At 36.2% G+C, this 22694-nt stretch overlaps 3 protein-coding genes across 3 annotated transcripts; all 3 read right to left on the bottom strand.

The window, feature by feature from the left end:
* Window positions 1-3329: 3329 nt before the first annotated feature.
* On the bottom strand, window positions 3330-5487 carry LOC129800493 (dehydrogenase/reductase SDR family member 7-like). Its single transcript, XM_055844914.1, has 2 exons — window positions 5276-5487; window positions 3330-4231 (listed from the first exon to the last, which is right to left on the bottom strand). Exons 1-2 carry the CDS (start codon window positions 5406-5408, stop codon window positions 3390-3392), a joined length of 975 nt encoding a protein of 324 aa, XP_055700889.1. The 5' UTR covers window positions 5409-5487; the 3' UTR covers window positions 3330-3389.
* Window positions 5488-9206: 3719 nt separating this feature from the next.
* Window positions 9207-22326, bottom strand: LOC129800495 (methyltransferase-like protein 25B). The gene is made up of 5 exons (XM_055844916.1): window positions 22179-22326; window positions 10372-10770; window positions 9740-10304; window positions 9459-9670; window positions 9207-9393 (listed from the first exon to the last, which is right to left on the bottom strand). Exons 2-5 carry the CDS (start codon window positions 10768-10770, stop codon window positions 9253-9255), a joined length of 1317 nt encoding a protein of 438 aa, XP_055700891.1. The 5' UTR covers window positions 22179-22326; the 3' UTR covers window positions 9207-9252.
* Window positions 14985-22181, bottom strand: LOC129800494 (presequence protease, mitochondrial). Its single transcript, XM_055844915.1, has 3 exons — window positions 21950-22181; window positions 21176-21886; window positions 14985-17395 (listed from the first exon to the last, which is right to left on the bottom strand). Exons 2-3 carry the CDS (start codon window positions 21862-21864, stop codon window positions 15055-15057), a joined length of 3030 nt encoding a protein of 1009 aa, XP_055700890.1. The 5' UTR covers window positions 21865-21886; window positions 21950-22181; the 3' UTR covers window positions 14985-15054.
* Window positions 22327-22694: the final 368 nt, after the last annotated feature.

Raw genomic sequence — 22694 nt, forward strand, 5'->3', positions numbered from 1 at the left:
TTTTGGCTGAACTACCTGTGAATCGGTGTAAGAAGAAATGTTGATACTAATGACACTATAGGGTGCTGGCATTAGGGGAAAGCGCGCTACCTTCCGACGACTGAAGCTTCACACAGTTCAATTTTTTCTCTATGTACCTTATGGATTTCACCCACAGTTCTTTTCTGAAATTTTGAGGCAATGGACTAGCTATTACAATATAATATTACAATGGACCAAATACATTTATAACACATTGAAAAAAATGCTTTGTGCGAAGCATAAATCGTCCGAAGGTAGCGCGTAGTCCGAAGGTAGCGCGGTACTTTATAAAAAGTACTCGATAGAACTTGGAAAACAACTGAGTTTTCTTGGAGAAGATAAAACATATAACTTGACGCTTTGTCCCAAACCTCCCCGATGTGGGGCAGTATGGGACGCAAAAGGGGATGTTTGGGACGCGTTTTTTCTAGCATAATTTGCATTACTGGAACGCGTTAATTAATTTAAAATACCAGATTAAAAATATTTCTGGTAGAAATAAAAATGTTTCATCTTTTATTTCACATTTAGAAATCATTTATTGTCAATCAATTATTTAAAGTATTTTCTTCTTATTTTCCATCTAACTTTCTTTTCTTTTTTTATTCTAAATATTGCAAACATGATTAACAAATTCCTTAGGCGAGTTGATTTTCTTGCAACTCTTAGTTTTGAACTCATTGACGGATTCCTGTTTGATTTTACTACAACTGCATTGACCTTGTTTTCTCATTATTTCTCTGAATTAGCTCTCGCCTTGCCTTTTCTGGAGAAATTGTGAGAATTGTAGAGTAATATTGTTCGAGAAATTTTCGAGAAAATATTTTTTAACGAGATTGGGCAAAGATCGAATATCCTCTGAGAAGAAATTATTGATATCCAAAGACATTGATGGTTTAATTGTCCCTGTAGTTAGAGAAATCTGCTCAACTGGTAAACTTTGAACAAGAGGGAGATTTTCAGTAGATGCTGGGCATTAATCTTTATTTTGACAATAAAAAATTGCACGCCACCTACAATCTTGTCGAAAATCAACATCCCATTCATCCCCTTTCAGGTGTCCCAAACATCCCCGTGTGTAGTTTTCCTATTTAAAACCTTTAAGTAAAAAACAATAGTGTATAATCTCTGAAGCTTTTATAAAAATATGTTCCCAGATTATACTGCTAGCTAATGAGATAAAAAAGTTTTCATTATATATCGCTGATTTAAAATACAAAGAGCAAAACTGAGAAATCAAAAAATACAATTTTTATCAATTTTTAAGAAAGTGTTCATAGAATTATAACAATAAAACTGAGGATATCCATTCTTTTAGTCAAGATACATCTTAATATTGCCTACGATTGAGTAGTGGTCAAATCCCGTTTATTTAAAAAAAAAATAATGAAAAAATCGCCTTGTACCACAGTACCCCTGTCCCAAATCTCCCCGGTTTCCCCTAATTGAATTTTTTTCCGAGTTTTTGTGCGAAATCTTCAAAACCAAATTAAATGCTAAACATCTTGGCTTTTCACATAAATTTGCAGCATATGAGGTACTTAATTTTTTTCCTTTTATAGCTATACGGCCCGAGACATTTAAAGCCACAAGGCCAGATACTTAAATTGTATTTTATGTTTGTCATATATTCATCATTATTCCTGTTTTTTTGATGCAGATAGCTCATACAACCTGAGAAAGAGTTTTCCTCTGGAGGTTGGTTACCAACGCTAAGACGGCGGTGGCCGCTATCACACAAACATTGAAGTCTTTGTACACCTATATCTCTGTCTAAATTTTTGCTTTCAAGAGCTCTAGCTCAAAAGCAGTACTTGAAATAAATGAAATGAAATGAAATATTGAGAAGATATTTCGAAAGTAAAATTAAGAATCTCACTTTCCGTAAGCCAGAGAATGAAAAAAATAATTGGGTGTTTCAAAAAGAAGATAAGTAAAAAGGTTCGAAGATCTTGGCACTCAGCAGCTGTTATGGTCAATCAGTTGGTGAATTCAATGTTGAAGGTAGTTCCTGTAGGGGAATTCTGTAATTTTCGTGGCATTGCCACGCGTGAGTTCGAAACCTAACAATGCCATTCGAGCTTTTTTTGTCATATCATATAAGTTCGAAAATGCAATTCATTGAATTTTTAATGAAATCCCTTTACTCGATGATTTTATGAAAATATAGTACGTCTTGGTTCATTTTTTTAACACAATTAATTGTCATTTGAATTGCCAAAAATCTCAAATATGTGACTTCTGACAATGCCACGTGAACTGAAATGGCAATATCACGGCTACAGAATCGCATTTTCGAAAAAGCTCTCCAAAGATTCAAACCCAATTTGTCATATGCCATTGCCAGAGCGTCACAGAATTCCTCTCCTGGTTAACACACTCCCCGAGTTGACCAGTTTTTATCTTATCCTCTGGACAACTTCCAAACTTTTCTGTCTGTAATTTATACCGTACTCCGGTACCAGCTAAAAACCTGAATAGTTAAAAACTCCAAAAACCCAAAATCCCGAATGGGTCTAAATCCGCAAAGTCGAAATTCCAAAACCAAAATTCCGAAAGCCGAAATCCAAAAAGCCAAAATTTCGATAATCCAAAATCCCGAAAACCAAAGTTTCGGAAGCCAAAATTTCAAAATCCAAAATCCAGAAAGCCAAAATACTAAAAACCAGAATCCTGAAACCGAAATCCGGAAAGCCAAAATTTTGAAAATCCAAAATCTCGATTGGATCGAAATTCGGATATCATTAACTGGTGGTGCAAAATTTTTAAAAATCATTTTATTTTCGCACAATTTTAAGCAGTGTAAGATTTTGTAAAAAGCTGTTACAGTCGTTTAAATTTTGAGCAAAAAAAAACTAGTGAATTGTGTTAGGGTGAGGTGGGGCTACATTGAGCTGTGGGGCTACATTCCCAAGAAGCAAAATAGCTGCCTTATAGAACCAAATATTAAACAAGTCTTTCAGTGCACTTTTAAAAGACTTAAAGTGAGAATTCTGTAGAAATTCCTATAGGAGCTCTTAAGATCCTAAAGAGTGCGCCCCTTTACTTATAGTAATCTCAGTAATGGGACCAAGAGCGTTATAAGCAAATAAAAAGATTTATGGTTTTACAGTGCCTTACTTAAGGAATTCTACAAGACTATATTAAGAAAAAATTGTTTCTTGGGTTGTTATACGACTTTTCCGCCTAATTCTAAATGATGCTGAGCCTTTCCAATTATTTTACTTAGATTCGCAATTGTGTATCCAAGTTACATCATGGTAAAACCCAGCTTCCATTAGAAATATGCGAAAAAATGTACAACAATATAGTCCCACAGCTCAAGGTAGCCCCACCTACCCCTACAACAATTTTTGAGAATTTACCTTTTATTTTCCCTGTTTTTCGTTCTTTCTAATGAGGCTAAAATCTGTGAATTTCATTGCAAAATCCAATATCGCTGGATATCTTGCCAGGTAGGTGAGGAAAGTGAATGGGAAAAGTCCTGCCCAGTTCAAAGAAGTTGCATTTGCAATTGCCACGGCAAAGTAGAAAGCAGCTTTTTCACTAGTCAATCTCTTATCAGTGGGTGGTGTTGGCTTTCCGCACTTTTGATTCGCCTCAGCTGTAAAAGCTTCCAACTGGATGTTTGTGAAAACGGGTCCTACGCAGTAGACCGTATTCTTTATTTGAGGATATTCAACCCTGAGAGCATGGAAGTATCCGTTGATAGCACTTTTAGCTGCAATGTAAGAACTCATATTTGGGATTGGAATGAGGGCTGCCATGCTAGCATTTACTGCAATGTGCCCCTCGATCCCATTTTCTATGAAATACCTCGCCACTATTCTAGACAAATTCACAGGACTAAGGACATTGAGTTCAAAGATAGCTCTATCCACTTCCAGATCAATATCGAGCCAAGATGCTCTTTGGGATCTACCAGCATTGTTAACGAGAATATCCAGGCGACCAAAATGCTTGAGGACTCTCTCAAAGATTTCTCCATGCTTTTCCATCTCCAAAACATCCATCCTCAGAGAGAGGATATCCTTTTCTTTGAGTTTTCCTCTGGAATTGAGAAGACAATCTTCCTTGACCTTTTGCAATTCATCCAATCTTCTAGCACTAAGCGCCAGTTTAACTCCATTTTTTGCAAGAAGAAGAGCTAGACTTTTACCAATTCCCGAAGATGCCCCAGTAATCCAAACGACTTTCCCCTCCAAGGAAGCTGATGAAAATTAGTTTTGTAAATACTATCACAAAATTGTGAAATGAACTTGATGAATTGATTCGTGAACCCAATTAAAACTCATTTAAAAAGCAAATATTAGATAATTTAAATTAATAGGGTAAGTGTGCCAAATTCCGGCCAGCTTTCAATTTCGGTCACCTTTTTTGTTCCTCGAATTTTCATGAACTTTTAGATTTAACGTATTCTTGAGATTATATAGTGCAAAAGAATAACAAAAAATGTAGCTTCGACAAACGCGATAACGTGAAAAAGACATAGGGTCGGAGGAACGTCTGTTCGACAGGGAACCCCTATTGACACTTTTGTCAAAATGTTGAAAATTATTTAATGTATCTAGTAAAATATAAGTAGAATAACGTTTTTTCTGTAATATACCTTTTACTATAAACAAAGATGTTCAAATTTCGTATACCAAATGGTACAAAGTAGGGTGTCAATAGGTGCTGACACGAATTCTTAAAGTGTCAATAGACGTTCCTTTCACCCTAGGAAGAATTCCCGAAGGGCAAGAAACTATGAGAATGAAGGTGGCCGAAATAGGACACCAAAGCTATGTCTATATTTTTATTAATTTTAAAATGTATTAAGAATGATTTTAGAGTAAATAAACACGGTAAACTCTTTACAAGGTTCCAAGCAACACTCTTTCAGAATAAAGAATTAAAAAAAATCAATTTGTATTTAAAATATTACATTTCAAACTTGAGACTTTGATGCTTCCATGCAACTATGCCGAAATTTGACACACTTACCCTATATGAGTTTGCTTTCGATTAATTTCACAGCTTTATTTATTAGTATTGAATAATATTTGCAATCAACAATTCTTTTTTCCAATTTTCCTATAATTAAAATAAAATGTCACGAGTTTAAAATCAATTTGCCAATCATTAAAAGCAATGAACTGGTTAGAGTTTAGATGATAACACTCCAAAGTGAATTTTAATGTGTATATACAATCGTATCATAAGACAGTTTCACTATCAACACAGTCAAAATTACATAAATGCCGAAACTTACAAATTTTCTTTCCGAACTTCGATTTTATAAATAACTCAACATCACAATCAAGGTTAATCCACAAAATAACTGAAACTATGTAATAAATCAGTACACCTAAACCGATTCCAGCAAGAATGAAGAGAAACATCATGAACCAACTCAAAACTCGCAATTTAAAGATATTGAACTTTGGCCAAGAACATCGAAAAGATCGCAAAAATTGAAGAGACTTTCACGGTTGGCGAAGATAATGTGAAATGAGAGATAAACGGGTTTGTTCTGAGTTTTTGTTCAAAAAGTCTTCAAAAGAAAATAATATAAAAAGACAACGATAAGCTGAAAAAACTTGCGATAAGTAAGATTCTTATTTAATTGACATCAATATTTCTCGAACAATTGATAAAGGTTTCTCAATATGAGTTACCCCTTGATTATGCTTTATTTCCTATTGGAACCATTTAAGTCTTATCAGAAATCCCAAGACCTTTCTATCGAACCCAAATATGATCTCATTCAATTCAGAAATACTTTTTCTAGAGCCATTTTTAAGCGTTTTTACGCAGTTCCAAAAGAAATGGTTTTCAAGGATGGTGAAGGTGTAGAAGAATAAATGTTATATGGAAATTCGTCTTCTAGGTAATTTTTCAATTTTACGGAAGCCCGTAATAAAGCGAATCAAAATATGATAATACCCAATGTCTGGTACTGTTTGCCCCAGCATTTTTGAGAATTTTCACAAAATTACCTTTTAGAAATTGGTTCGATAAACGTATTTCCTTACAAAATAGAGGAAAATTACTTTCACAAAGTTGTAGAGCTTTGTGATATTTTTGAAGCGCTCTAGTAGCTTGTAAAAAAATAAAATATCCGTTTTGTGACTTTTTGCCCCAGTCTCCCGTATACTCTTTCTCACACATGATATTCCATTTGAAATTTTGCATACTATATACCTCCCTCTCTCCGGCTTTTCTTAATATTAATATTAATCTTATATGTGACACCATGATCAACCTCCAATACAGTTCAATAATTCTCTCTTGAGTATTACAAAAATCTGTATTAAATGTTATCATCATTATGTAATGTTATGAACAATAACGTTATTAATATTTATCCGCGGAATTTAAGTGTTGACTAAGCAGCAGCAGCATCTTAGAATTTCAATGTCTCGAGTTTAAAAAATTGTTCACAGTCAAGGTGAACGAGACTGATCACGTTAATCTTTTAATAAAACATTATTACCACAAACTTTCACACATAGTCTGGCGTTCAAAATTCTCTAAATTGGAGTCCAAATTTAACAGGTTTTAGCTGAGATTCTTTATAATTTCAGCTTTTGTGGTCACAAGTGCAATCCGAAGAAATAGTCCACGTAATGAAAGTGTAAACATACATTTTTACTGCTCGAACTCATTGAGAAGCAGTAATCAGCTTTGTTTTATATGCTACCGGGTTAAAGAGAAAACTGTAAAAGATATCATCTTTTGGTGTTCGGTGACCCCCTTTAAGAAGAACATTATCTAGAGACGTTTTTAAATTAAATTAATAATAATACAGTAGAGTCTCGCTATAGTCCATATTTGGTTCCAGATTTGACACTTGGATCGCACTATAGTCCATGTCATTTTTTGAAATTATCAACGACTTTTAGTATTGAAATTGCTCGAGGGCTTCCACTTTTTTTGCGATTGTGGTACTTGTCCTCGCTCTCTTCATTATGGATCACAATTATCACAACTACTCAATAAAATTTGCAAAAAATATTAAAATAATTATGACAACATTGAATGTCGCATACTAAAAAACATAACCTCAGTGATTTGAAATCAACGGTCGATAAGTTGTGGACTATAGAGCGATGGCCTATAGCGAGACTCTACTGTAATAATAATAATAATAATAATACTGGCACAACATTCCACGAAGGAACTAGCCTTCCCGCAAGGGGAATTCCGGACATCCATTATTATTTTTTCTTATACAGGGATGAGGTTGTCAGTCCCATGCCCGTGGAATCAAGTGCAGTGAAGCTCACTGGATGCAATGCCAACACCTCTAATACTAAAAAAAAATTCCTAGAGTTCCCAAAATTAAACATTAATTAAATATTTTGTTTATTTTAATTTTTAATTTTTCCCCACCAAAATCATATATTTTAGGTTTCCTCGAAAACGGCTTCAACGATTTCTTTCATTATTGGATATGTTTTGAAGGTAGCCTAGGTAAATAGGGTGGAGTCACCACTTCTCGCCAGTGCCCCACTTTTCGCCACTTAAATTGAAATCGCTATTTTTCGCGATTTGTGAAAAAATGAGCCGCAAAGTTCTTTGTATTTTTACTGCTGCTACGTATAGAGTCGAACGAGAGTAATTATTCGTTTTGAATTTACGATTTTGAGCATTTTTTAGAGCAAAATTTTAAGCAAGTGCATCGAATCCAATATTGCTTATTCAATATACTAAGTTTCATCAAATTTTCATCAAAATGTAGTATTTTGGATAAATAATTTGTCTATTGAATATTTAATTACACTTTTGGAATAAATAAAATTAGTGTTTAGTTTAGATTTTACCACTTGTCGCCATCTCTTTTCAATAGGCGACGCTAACTTCACTTCGTAGATTCCCTGATGTCAAATCTGCATTGTTTACTTTCTGCAATAGCCCAATAGTTTGATTTCTCAAATAAAAGCGAAGAAAAATCATTTAAAATCAGTAATAATAGGGTGATCATGAGAAAGAGAAATTCTAAATGTAATCTTTGCATAATATTGCCCAAAATAATTGAGTTTGAACCTTTCCAAGTGGGTGGCGAGAAGTGGTTACAGAACTGGCGAAAAGTGGTAAAAAGTGGCGACGAAGTGGTTTTTTTTGCATTATTAATAAAAATCAGATAAATAAATTAGAGGACTATTGTGTTCATGAATCTGTAGCCAATACGTTTAAGTAACCTTGTGTCAAATTTGAGTTATCTTGTAATAAGAGTTCAAAAGATATAATAAAATAAATTCCCGTTTTTCCTAAACATGGCGATAAGTGGTTACTCCACCCTATTTCGTCTATACATACCTATGATCGGAAAATTCGCCATTTTGATTTTTAGAAGATTGAAGGTCAACCACGCAATAGGGCCTATTGTTCAACCGATTTACTTAAATTTGGATATTTTGGAAAGATCTTAAAATTTAAAAATCTGATTGCATCGGCTTCAACCAGTTTTTCTTTAAATTGCAAAAAAATCGGATATTTTAGATCATTTAAATTTAATTTTAATTAAATTTAAATTTAAATTTGGGCTAATTTAATTTGCTCGAAAACGCGTCGTGCATTTTTTTCATTTTTGAATATGTTTTAGAGATTACCCAGGCGAACATTTCTTCTATATTTATATGTACGAAAATACCCTTGAATCATTCCTAATAACGGTTTTTCAAGGTCAAAAGTTAAAAAGGCACTAGAGAGCGCACTTATTAAGCAAATGGGGTCATGTTTGGGCTCGTTGAAAAGGTATTGGAATTTTCTATAAAACGGAACCGGTTCCAATCGGTTCTGAACCGGTAATGAACCGGTTAATGAACCGGTAATGAACAGATAAAAAATTTTGATCCAATAATCAATTCTATTGCTTTTTAAGAAATTTTGGAGAATCTTTTGAATGATTTATGAATCGGTTCAAATCGGTTGAGAATCGGTAAATGATGCGAAAGTAATTTTGAGGTATATAACATCTCAGTCACGAGTTCGAGCAATTCGCAAAGCCTGGAATGCTTTACCACCCCTTTTTCAATAAAATTGATATTGCTCAATTCCACTTAAACATAGGTGAAAAATTCCAATTTCAAAGGTGCCCCGCTTTCAAAGGTGCCCCACTTTCCCCTAAGCCTCAAATCTGAAAGTGCCTAAAGAGAGTCGCAAGTCGCAAGAAGGAATGTAAATAAAAATCAGTTACATTTCAAATCTAAAGCTTTATTCAAGTTTCTGCAATATTTCAGTCAATTAACTTTTCGTTGCAGTAAGTACTGTACACCTTGGTGAAGTATCTGCATCCAGAATCTTCACAACTGTGCACTGGAATGCAGATGAGAGTTCTTCCACGTAGAGCTTTCTGTCGAGGAGGATGATGTTCTCACATGTTTCCTAAAAATAGACCCATTTTGATTCTCCTTATCAATATACCCTCCGCAAGAAAAACATCCTATCACCTGAATTGTGGTCTGGAGGAGTGTGAGATATTCTGAAAATTCCCCACCATTCGGATATTTATCACAGAGAATCTTCCACTTTGATCTGTGCTCATTGTTCCACGGAATCGCTGTATTTGTGGTGACTTCTCGAATTTCAAAGCCAGAAATTGCACCATCAAAGCCATTGTTAACCCTTTCGGAGGATTTTCTTACCCGATGAACCTCTTGATCTGCAAATCCACAAAGTTGTAAATTAATATTTTTTCTTGAAATGACATTAATCTGAGATGATTGATGACCTTCCTCCACCAGAGCATCGAGCAATGCTCGCTGAAACATATTTTTCCCATGAATTTTGTGCTCCTCCTCCGTCATTTTCTTCCACCTGGACGCCGGTTGTTGACACGCGAGCCTCAAAAAGGGTCTGCATGCCATACCATCTCCCCTGGGAATCCTCCCAAAACTGCCCATCAGCCGCTGGCTGAGTGGAAAATTCACGGGTTTGTCACCAATTTCCCCAATGGACATCTTATGATAGCAGCAGGGCATCACAATAGCTGCCCTAATGGCCTCAGTGATGGCAAAAATCCTCATGGACGTTACTGTAAGGTCCCCACAGGCATGAAGCCCCACCAGACCCAATGATACCCTATCCGGATCAATCTGGAAAGCTTTTGAAAGTTCCTGCCTTATGAATTCCCAAGAAGATTCTGTGATAAAATGTGTCAGGAACTTTACAGACTCCCTAGAAGATGGGAATAATTTGTCCTGGCGCAATTTAGCTGTTTTAACCCTTTCAGGATCACACTCAAGCCCAAGGATTTTATAATTGAATTTTTCAAACAACATCTGGCACAAATATCCCTAAAATTAAATTATTCATTGGTTTTCTATAAGGTCCTGCGAACAAAAAAAAACCTCGATTGCTCACCAATCCACATCCCAAATCCACCAAGTAGTTAATCTCCCTCTCCTGGCAGATCTTGTGAATTTGTCTGGAGAGACTTGATATTTCTTGAAGCTTCTTGGGATTGATTCCCTTAATTGATTTCAAAGATTGGGATTCATGGAAATCAACAGAAGGCACACAAATCGATAGTTCAGCAATTTTTCTGAGGAATCCCTTGAGATTCTCATTCAGGGACTCTGGAATCTGACCAAATGGGATGTTATTCAACTCCTCGTGGGACAATTTAAGCAGACTCTCTCCCCAATCACCAGGGAAATCATCCAAAACTCCTGCTTTGATGAACTTTGTGTTGGAATTCTTGTAAATCCATTGATACTCTGCGAGAAATGATACAATTTCTTCCAGTTTTGTAGCATTCATCTGAAATTGAGGAGTCAATAAGGAAAATCATCCCATTAACTCCACAGAGGTCAAACGGGTCAAACGGTATATCGGCAGACTTGGTACCCATTAAAAGTGTCTTATCGTAATTATTATCGATAAAAATTTTATTTTCTTAAATATTTTAGTACTGTAACATGTCCAGCAATCCAATTTTACGATTTTTTTTTATCAAAAATATATCTTAGCTCAAGAAGTAATCGAGCTCCTGGACAAAATATTCTATTAAGAAATAAACATCCTTATAGTTTCTACTCATTCACAAGAATCAAACTAGGGTAAATGCCCTAATTCAAAACCATTTCCAGACGCCTTAACTTTGACAGAAGATTCAACACATTAAGTTCATATTTTTTTTGAAGAGAATTATATACATAAATTTGCTCCTTAACTCTTCTAGAATGTTACTGTTTAGTGAAAATTCTTTAGATGTAATTTGAAAACTTCTTAAATATAAGAAAAATACGCGAGCGTGAAATGCCCCTATTGGAGACATATTAATCCAAATGGAGACAAGGGAAATTTTCTAATTGGAGACAAACAGTGTAAGTGAAACCGCGACGAAAGGCTTCCAAAACCTTGTTGAGTTGCTCCTGAGTGCAGGATTTTTTCTTATTCCTGGTCTTTTCTCCTTTCCCATCTAAAAAAATAAGAAAATCTCTCCAAAAATATCATATTTCCGGGGTTTCCTATTGAAGCATTTGCAGCCACTTCAGAAAAACCCTTTTTGTTCACGAAATAGGTAATTATTTCATTTGAAAACTTCACGTACCGTTAACAATAAAGATTAGCAATTAATTTAACTAAAATTAGTTAGAAATATGACATAAATGTTAAATAAAACGAATAAACAACAGTCAGCTTATTGTGTTTTCATTGGAAAACATGGTCGATCGATAAAAAATTCGATGGTGAAAAGGTACATTATTAATTTTTCTGAGACATTAACAAATTAAAACTTGTGAATATGAATGGATTTTCGCTTTATTTGGAGTAAGATTAACTAAATAATAAAACTGTGGTATAAAAAATATATAAATATAATAATTTAGTACTGTATTTATCGTGAAAACAATGACGTTTCCATTTGGAGTAGCGAAAAATTTCCATTTGGAGCAGGTTTTGAATTAGCTTAATTTACCCTACCTATCCATGCAGAGTATCCATTTAGAAGAGTATATCCTTCATTTACAGGAACTTCCGCTTTCAAAGAAATTCACGGGACCGAAAAAACGGTAGCGAATTCACGCTAGTGACACAGAACAATTGCATAGGGGAATGTTGGCATGGTTCGCACAGAGTGAACCTTCAAACAACGCAAATTTTCACTTTGCTTACAAAGAGCTAGTTCGTCATTTCTTAGCCATAAGATAGATAATTATTAAGCTCATGAAGCGAAATGAGAAATGGTAAGTCAGCTCTTTGCAAACAAAGAGAAAATTCGCATCGTTGGAAGGTTCACTCTGTGGGAACCATGCCTACATTCCCCTAACAGGAGAGGTCAATATTTTTGAGGTCAATTTTTCAGCCTGTTTTCAGTGCCAATTATTCATAAGAAGTGTAATGTAAAGCGCCCTCGAGTCGACCGGTGGTCAATATTTGAATGTTTGATGGTGAATTTCTATAAAATTGTCACTGATTGAGTATTTATTTACGGAATAATTGACCTATTAATGTTAGATCATACGCCAAATATTAGTACAAATATAAATAAATAACTCTACCGGTCGACTTGAGGGCACTTTACCTTATTTCAAATTTACCGCGTGAAAAATTATTTTCAATATTATTTTATAAATGTGCTGCCAATACACTAGATCCCGGCATTATGCACATTTTCGGGACCGAAAAGACGCGCGAAATGGCATTATGCATCGAGAAAATTTGCATACGCGCAGGGGCTTTCTTTTGAATAAATTTGCCGTAGAATGAATTTTGTTCCTGACAGTGGAAACAAAAGAGACGAGTGCAACAAATTCTATTCCAACTTTCAGGAACAAATTTGCATAAAATGAAATCAACTCAAATTTGTAGACATTCCACTGTATCAAAACGGTCCCAAAAGAAAACTCTAACAAAATTTTAACTATATTTCGTAGCAAAACTCTAAAGAAAACTTTTTGGAACAAACAAATATCTTCTCTAGGTACAAATTGATTCCGAAAAAAATTGTTCCAAGGAAAACTTTGTTCCAATATTTTGGTCAGTGTCCAAAATTTCACCCCCCCCCCCCCAAATTTCCACCCCCCGGCCCGGAGACCAATTTTATCAACAAATCTTCACGTTTCAGACGATTTCTGAGAAATGTCGTCACACTGTTTGTCCGTCTGTCCGTCCGACTGTCGCCAGCTCCAGAGGCCAAACGGTAAGAGATAGCGACTTGGGACCTTCGGAGGACCCCCCCATAAGTCGACCCAAGGATCGTTAACATGCCCCTCATTTTCCCCCCACCCCTCCCCTTCCCCTTCAAAACCATGTTTTTTGGGATTGCTCGAAAACGCGTCGTGCGACTTTTTTCATTTTTTGATATGTTTTAGAGATTACCCAGGCGGACATTTCGACCTTATACGAAAACACCGTTGAATCATTCCTAATAACGGTTTTTCAAGGTTGAAGGGATAGCCGACGGTGGTGTAACTGAGTTAACTTATCGTGTCTTCCTCAGTGGTTATTGGTTGGTCTTTTCTTTAGGATTTTTGTCACTAATTCCTCTATTTTCTTATATGCATCAGTTTTGAATTTGGTTAGGACCTAATTTTCTTCTTTCTTTTTTGCACAGCGAACGGACTGGTACTTGCAAAAAAGAAAGAAGAAAATTAGCTCCTAACCAAATTCAAAACAGATGCATAAGAAAATAGAGGAATTAGTGTCAAAATCCTAAAGAAAAGACCAACCAATAACCACTGAGAAAGACACGATAAGTGTCGAAAGCTCTGGTAAAATTGTGTGTTTGATTCATAGGATTTGATCAACAAATTCCGACGCTCACCGGAAGGACAGATTGTCCTTTCATAGTTAAAGGCGTTAAAGATTAAAAAGTCCCTATAGAGAGCATTTATCAAGCGAATGGGATCATGTTTGAGCTCGTTGCAAAGGTCTTGGAATTTCCGACAAAACTGAATCAGTTCCAATCGGTTTTGAACTGGTAATGAACCGGTTCATAACCGATAACTAATTTTTATACGAAATTCAATCAAATTACTCCAGAGGTGTATTTTGGGAAATATTTTTAGTGATTTATGAACCGGTTCAAATCGGTTGTGAACCGGTAATAGACCGGTTATGAGCCGATAAGTAATTTTTGTTCGAATATAATTTTTATTACTCTTAAAACTATTTTTTGGAATCTATTGAGTGATTTATGAATCGATTTAAATCGGTTGAGTACCGGTAAAGGGTAAATGATGCGAATGTACTTTAGCGGTATAGCATCTAAGTCACGAGTTCGAGCATTCCGCAAAGCCTGGGACACTTTGCCACCCCTTTTTTATTCAAAATTAAATAAACAAAATTATTATTATTTCTTTCTATAAACATCAAAGATTTCAAAGAGTTTTTTAATCAAATAACTTACCATAAAATATGCTTTCTTAGAAAGTCTTGCCTTGAAGATGTTGCAGGGTTAACTATAGCCACCTACACAGAAAAAAATATTTTGTAAAATTGTTCGTAAATGTTTGTGAAATCCTATGGGGGAGTTACGAAATGCTCGTGAATTGTATAATCCACAAACAAGTTCGTAAAAGTTTGTACTTTTTTTACAAACATTTACAAACATAAAATGATCATTTGACGAACATTTTTTGTACTTTTACAAACATTTGTTCGTAAATGTTCGTAAACACACAAAAAATGTTCGTAAAATTTTGTCATTTGTTCGTAAATTGCTGACAAAAAATTTACGAACAAATACGAACAAATGACAAAATTTTACGAACATTTTCTGTGTGTTTACGAACAAATGTTTGTAAAAGTACAAAAAATCTTCGTCAAATGATCATTTTACGAACAATGTTTGTGAAAAAAGTACAACATTTTACGAACTTGTTTGTGGGTTATTACAATTAACGAGCATTTCGTAAGACCTCCATAGGATTTCACAAACATTTACGAACAAATTTACAAAATATTTTTTCTGTGTATAGGCACGTGTAATGGATTAATTTTTAAAGTAAAATAATTCGAAAAATGCGTTTTTTAATTAAGTAATACAACAGAATTTATTGCTATGCAATTTATTTACAAAATCTCTTTCCTCTTTAATCAATCTTCTTTGGACACTGACCACTCCTGACCCTCCTTATTGAGGTTCTCCTCTCCAGGTCCCAAAACACACCTTCCTACTCCTTTCGGGGAATCCTGCTGGAAATACTTTTCACTCAGGCTCATGACCTCGTCCTTGGTGACGGTCAGGATGTGACTTCTGTGCTCCTCGAAAATCTCATGCGTGATGCCGTACTTGAAATCTTCTGCTCCCTTTTCTCCAGGAGCTGTGGGAGCGTCCAGTTGCTGCACAACTCCCAGCTTGGCCTCGAACAGCTGCTGGTCATCTAGGGATTTCTCATTGGAGCGAATCCATTCACTAGTGGCATCGAAAGTATCGAGAGTTTTTCGGCAATTGGGATCTCTGTAGCTGAAGAATGAGAAGATTCCGTCGATTCCGAGTTTAGCTCCTGCTCCGTAGGCTCCATTTTGTTCCCGGACGACTGGAAGGAGGTACTTTGAACTGATCCATTTGGCCAGGACGCGAAGGGGAGCGAAATCTGGATGAACATAGGGGACAGCCATGAAAGATTTGGCGCAGTAATTGACAGGGATATTCATGGAGATGTGCCTGTTTGACGAGTTGAGGTTATCTGAAGGGAGCTTTGGGGATTTTGCTTCTCGGAGTGGAAGATTTTCCACAAATGTCACATACTGATCCAGAAGATGTCCTCGATGGGATTCACTGAAGTTTATTGAGCATCTCATCTCGTTGTCTCTCAGCAACTTCCTGGCCACTTTGGCCACATTGCCAAGAATTTCGCCTGGTTCCTGCGTCGCAACTAGACGCTTCATGAACTCAATGTGACCAATTCCCGAGAGATTCTCTCTCAGATTGGCTGCATCGGATACAAGTCCACTGGCTCCTTGCATGGCATAGAGATGCCCCTGGGTTGGGACACCAACAACGAGATTTGACATATAATTCTCCAGGAGCATCTCAAAACGCTTGACATCCTCAAAGCAGAAATTGTGAAAGAGATCCTGGAAGATATTGAACATATCGTGGGTATTTTTGTCCAGACAGAAACTCCCAAATTCAACACCAAGATCAAAACTGCCCAGATCCAGAGGATTCTCACTGCAATGCAACCTGAAAGTCAATCCATGTGTCTTGGATTTGATTCTTTGATCGAAATCCCGGTAGGACTGATGCTTCGTCCCAAACTGATCCATTACATCAAGCAAAAGAGGCAGAAGCATCCTCTCCTGCTCATTCAGATGAGCTGCACTGAAAATTCCCTTGAAATAGGTAACCCCATTGGTATCAGCCGTGATCAGATGCGTAGGAGTTCCCGTTACAATCATCTTCTCAATCCGGGAACGTTCAATGGTTTTCGGAATGTCAGAAATGGTCAAACAAGGCAAAACATTTACATCTTCAACCATCTTCTGACACTTTTCCAACTCCAATCCCTCAACATAAATCTTCTCCTTCTCTTCCTCTGTCAATTTCTCCACCTTCCCCTTGAGAATCTCCCCCTCCTTCTCCGTAAACTTCCTCTCAAACTCCATATCCGGAGACATTGTCATCGTCAATCGATGTTTATTGTTCCGGAAGAATTTCTCAATAGACTTCTGGAGATACTGTGGATCCTTCAAATTCTCCCTCAACTGCTTCATCAACTGATTCACCTGGAGCGACGAGAAAACATCCCCATTGTGATTCCACAGTGGAGAAATATTGAAAAGTAGCCCAAGACCAAATTTCGGTGATTGATGCCTCAGCAGAAGTTCAATATTGTGCAAAACACTCTCAACATGCTTCTTCTCGAATCCCTTCTCAATGGCCTGATCGATTGTCTGATCAAAGATCTCCCTTACCCTCTGGAAGTCACCAACTTCCAAATCCTGCAATCCCACCACAAACATCGTATCCCTCAGCTGAGAATCGAATCCCGTCAACGAATTAAAACCCCCAGAAATATTGGGTTCAATCAAACTCCGGTAGAAGTAGGAATTCGGCCCCCTGACCAACAACTCGGACAACACATGCAACAGGAAAGTCTCATAGGTATCCGTGATGTCTGACATGAGATACCCAATGGCTATTTGATTTTGCTTCTCAAAGGGAACACCCAGAAAATCGTACCTGCATGTGATGTTGGCCTCCCGGGGTTCTGTCCATCTCTCCTGACGCGGAACTCGACTGTAGCTGGCATCTATGGCCTCTCCACGAGCCAGGTAGTGCTCATTGATGTAGGCCATGGATTTCTCAGCTGAGAAGTTACCGTAGCTGAAGAATCTTGCATTGCTGGGGTGATAGTATTTCCTGTGGAAGTTGACGAGATCCTCATGCGTGAGCTGTGGAATGTCCAGAGGATCCCCTCCGGAAACATACCTGTTAGAACGAAATAATATTGCAGACAACTACGAAACGAAACAGATTTCGGAGGATTTGTGGACTTTCGACGGTTTCGCACAACTTTCTGAGCAGGTGCATGACATTTCCTATGTTTCCCATATGTTTCTAGCGAGCCGAAAAAACTTTTGAGTTTATTAGCTGTTTTCTGTCATTGTAGAATGAATTAGCAAAAACTACTAACAAAAAATAAAAGCCAATTTAATAACGAAGACGCAACCGAAAACCCCTAATTGACAACCTACGTAGTTTTGGAGATATCTCGTGAAATGTGTACAAGAACAAGGAAAAAATTACACTAAAACCGGTCGCATTTTTCAGAGCTAATGTCAAACCCCTATTTCTGAGGGTTTCTTTTTTAAATCTCCCACATTCTTGCACTTAAGCCATGACTAGTCTTATCTTTAACCATGGTATCACACTAGAGAATTTCACATTAAAATTTTAATGTGATTTACATAAATTGTTGCTGATATGTCGTCGGTTGCGTCTACCTCTGTCGTATCTGAATTTGTTTTGTATCTGCATTTGGTGCAAGCTACAATACGGACATCCCCTCTAGCGTGAAATGCTGACACAAAAGAAATGCAGATACGACAGAGGTTGACGCAACCGACGATGTGTCCTAATGTGGAATTTTCATCAAGAGCTTTTAGAAAACGATTGATTTAGTGATAAAAAAGTGGACTCGAGTCACAAAAATTGGTTTAAATAGATTAAAATAGCATAAATACAATTGATAATTAATGAGCAAATTAATGTGAATTGAGCAAATTTATGAGCAAAAGTTGCTCATTAAATTTTCATCAGGTACAACTTTATTGCAGTCATTGGGGTAGTTTCTGCGCCACAATTTTCTCACCAATTTATTCGTAATTAAATTGTGATAAAAAGTACAGTAGACTCTCGCAAATTCGGCTCTTTTAAGATCGGGCTACTTTTCAATTCGGGCAGCGGTTACATTTGAAAAAAGTTTGTTGTCATTTTTCAAGTTTGATTATGATTATCAAATGAATCAAATATGCTCAAATTTGACATGGTTTGTCTTAGTTTTGATGTGATTTTGGATTAAGGTAAATGTCCTAATTCAAAACCATTTCCAGACGCTTTAACTTTGCCAGAAGATTCAACACATTAAGTTCATATTTTTTCTGAAGATAATTACATGAATTTGCTCCTTGACTCTTCTAGAATGTTACTGTTTTTCTAGAGTTCTAGCATTCTCAAACAAATTGGATCATATTTGGCTTCATTTGTAAGGTATTGGAATTCCTGGCCAGCCTGAACCGATTCCAATTTGTTATGAACCGGTAATGTACTGCGCTTCATGAGAATTTGAAGTGAAGGTTCTTGGGAGACAGACAGACAGTACAATTAGCTGAAAAAAGCAGCATTTTCAGCATATTATTGCTTAGTCGATCAGCAAAAATACGCTGTCGTCAGACTAAATTAAATTTAGTTCAGTGCAATTTTGAGACCGAAGGAATGAAATTGACTTATGTAAATTTTTCAAAACGAAAGGGACGTGAATTTTGAGTTCCTGAAATTATACCAAGCTAAAAGGTATGACAGAGGCATAAAAGACGTAGCTGAAGTTATCCGAAATCCACCCGAAAAAAGATTTGTGTCTTGGCTCACCCGAAAGATATAAGTCGACAAATGGTTTGTGTCTTGGCTAGCTCAAAATGCGCATGACCCGAAAAATAGTGGGTGACTTGGCTAATGAATGAATATGTGACTAATGAACATTATGAATATATTGCTAAAGAATAGGTCTTTCCGTTATTTTTTCATGCAAGAGAAACCCAATCGCAAAGAAACTAAATTTAACGATAAGTGTATTTTTTATCATTCATTTGCTAATTTTCTTTTGATTCATCCTCTCTTTCGTTTTATTTGTCTAGAAATCACTTTATCGACTTTATCTGTGATCACAGCGACACTCGAAAAATTTCGATCGTTGAGCTCAGCGACTTACCCGAAAAAAATATTTAAACTGAAAAAAACTCTATTAAATCTTTATACACAAAATTACATTTTAATTAATTCTTTTGATTAAAAACATAATTTCTCTATTTAATTCAAGAGCGTTTTCATGTTTATTTGTTGAAATTATTACTTTATCGCTGATCCCAACGACGTCCGAAAAAATTCGGGCGCTGATCACAGCGACTTAGCCGAAAGAAGGTTGCTGTCTTTGCTAGCTATCACTGACCACAGGGACGTGTACGAAAAAAATATTGCAACTGAAAAACATATTCTAATGCGATCTTCTATACAAAATTTCATTAAAATTAATTCATTTGATTAAAAATATCACTATCTAATTAATTTCTTTCTAATTCAAGGAATTAACTGGGAAATAATATTTTTAATCAAAAGAATTAATTTTAATGTAATTCCGTGTAGAAAAATGCATTAGAATTCTTTTTTGGGTGAGTCGTTTTGATCAGCGACAGATAGCCAAGACAACAACTTTTTTTTCGGGTATGGCGCTGAGATCAGCGCACAAAATTTTCGGGTGTCCTTGAGATTACCGGAAAAATGATTTTTCATGAAAATTTAAACGAAAACGCACTGAATTGTAAAGAAATTAATTGGAAAGTGATATTTTTAATCAAAAGAATTGATTCAAATGTAATTCAGTGCAGAAAAATACGCATTGGAATAATTTTTTCATTGGAAATAAATATTTTGGGGTTAGTTGGTGAGATCAATGCCCGAGATTTTTCGGGTGTCGCTGAGATTAAGGGAAAAGTGATTTTTTTATGAAATAAAACGCAAACGCACTTGAATTAGAAAGAAATTAATTAAGTAGTGATATTTTTAATCAAAGAAATTAATTTTAATGTAATTTTGTATAGAAGATGACATTAGAATTTTTTTTTTCAGTTGAAATAATTTTTTTCGGGCGCGTCGCTGTGATCAGTGATACACTGAGAGAAATCCGAAAAAGTCAAAATAACATTTCGGAAATGTTAATTTTACCCTGCAGTATTGATCCGAAATCGGTGTAAATATTACCCTTTTTAGGTGTATTAGGGGTTAAAGGTACCCGTCTTTCATGTTGATTTTACCCTTAAAAGGTGTAAAATTAACATTAAAAATGTTGATATATCGTCGGTTGCCTCAGCAACTTTGCTAACTGCATTTGCTTTGTGTCAGCATTCGTTGTAAGCAACGCATCGCTGCGCGGCGTTTGCAACGAATGCAGACACAAAGCAGATGCAGTTAGCACAGTTGCTGAGGCAACCGACGATATTTTTACACCCAAAAAGTGTTAAATTTATGACGAAAAAAAGTTAATCGCAGACTCTTATTTTTCTCAGTGTAGATAGCCAAGACAGCAACATTTTTTCGCCTCAGTCGCTGTGACCTTTTTGAGGTTGGATTTTAATTCCTTTAATTTTGATTCGGTTTAAAGGTAATTTGTCGTCGCTTTTTTTCATTTTTACTCTCCAAACGTTGGCTAAAATAATTTTTTTGATTGAAGGACTTTTTTTTAGTGATCTTTTAGCTAATTTACTAGTCAAAAATGTTCTTCCCAATAAAAATTTTAATATTTTCAAAATTCCTAGCTAAAATTAATGTTTTTAAACACAATAAAATTGAAATGAAAAACCCAAAAATTTGCCCTTTCGATTGCAAACGTGCGATAAAATTTCGTGATCAAGAAACCACGAGAAACCCTTTGACAATGTCTAAGCCCGATTGGAGGTCAAGATATTTCACAACTGAATTAATAATGAACTTACGTACCTGTACGTGTGTCCAGGAAGGATTTCATTGAGGAATCTCTGACCGAAGACACTGGTATTTTCAGAAAAGGCTCCTTTCATCTCATTGTACACAACTCCCTTGAGCACATATTCACTGTCCCTATTCCCCAGTTCCGAATGCTCCAACCTCCATCCTTCCTGCTTGAAGTCCAGATACTTGAGATTCGGCCTGAAAACTGCATCCAGGTAGATCTTCTGCAGATGCCGGAAGTCAGTCTCGTTCATCGAAGAGAAGGGATACATCGTGTAATCTGGCCCTGTCATGGCATTCATGAACGTAGCCATGCTCCTGGTGAGCATCTTGAAGAACGGATCCCTCACTGGGAACTTCTCTGAGCCACAAAGGACCGTGTGCTCGAGAATGTGAGGCAATCCACTTGAGTCAAATGGCGTTGTCCGGAAGTTTATTGAAAAGATATTGTTAGAATCCGCCCGGTCAATGTGCATGTATTCAGATCCCGTCTTCTCATGCCTGAACAGATAGGCCATCATATTGAAATCCGGCACAAAATCTGTTTTGGTGCAAAGGAATCCATGGTATTCGCTTCCGGGAGTGAATTTCAGCTGCTTTTCTGTTCTTTTGAAGATCACCTGTGGCTTTGCAGCTGTTGACTTGCACCTCTGCAGATGCGATAAGATCTGCCGACTGGCCCGAAACCTCGAAAACATGCTGAATTATTGTTTTTCCTGCCTAAAAGGGAAGAAAATCGTGAAAATTTGCTATTCCTCAACCATGTCCTCGCAGAGTTCTTACCAATTTTCACAGATTTTCACACGATAAAACAAAGGTATCACAGAGATGTTGTGAACAAAATATCAGCAGATGATTATTGACCACAAACTGATAACTTTTATTGCTATTCCCCGCGCTTTTCGTGATAAATTTCACAATTTTTCCATGGAATTTCTCCCTTTTTTGCCGACAAAAACGAGGTTAAAAACAAAGATACCAGCGCTACTGGTGGGCAACATAGCAAACTCACCTGGAAAATTTTAGTTTTTCACGAAAATTTCCTATTTATTCACATTTATCTTGCTTTTATGGCTTTTATGTAAGTTTTAAGGTTATTTGAATGCATTTTTAAAAGAACTTTTAGGAACTCCGCATAATTTCGTTGAACACACTTAACACCTAAACATAAGGTAGAAACATATCAACATAGGCCGCGATCGTTATGCTAAGATTATTGTGCATACACATTTGAAGATTTCAACGATTTCAACCAATGTTTTGCGCTAACATTAACACTTGGAAGGACCCTTAGTTGCAGCCGCAGCCGTTGTCAATTTAGTTTTCAATTTAATTTTTTATAGTGAAGAATATATCATTTCGCCTGGAGGCCTGATTGAATGCATGCGTGCAGAATTTATCTGGCTATTTTTTCGTTATAAAATTTTTAATAAAAATTAAATATTAATGTAAATATATTGCAAAAACAAAAAACTGCACTCGGAAGGACCAAGTGGCAGTTGCTGCCATATGCATTTTATATGGGAGT

This window comes from Phlebotomus papatasi, chromosome 2 (assembly GCF_024763615.1).
Source record: "Phlebotomus papatasi isolate M1 chromosome 2, Ppap_2.1, whole genome shotgun sequence".
NCBI lineage: Eukaryota > Metazoa > Arthropoda > Insecta > Diptera > Psychodidae > Phlebotomus > Phlebotomus papatasi.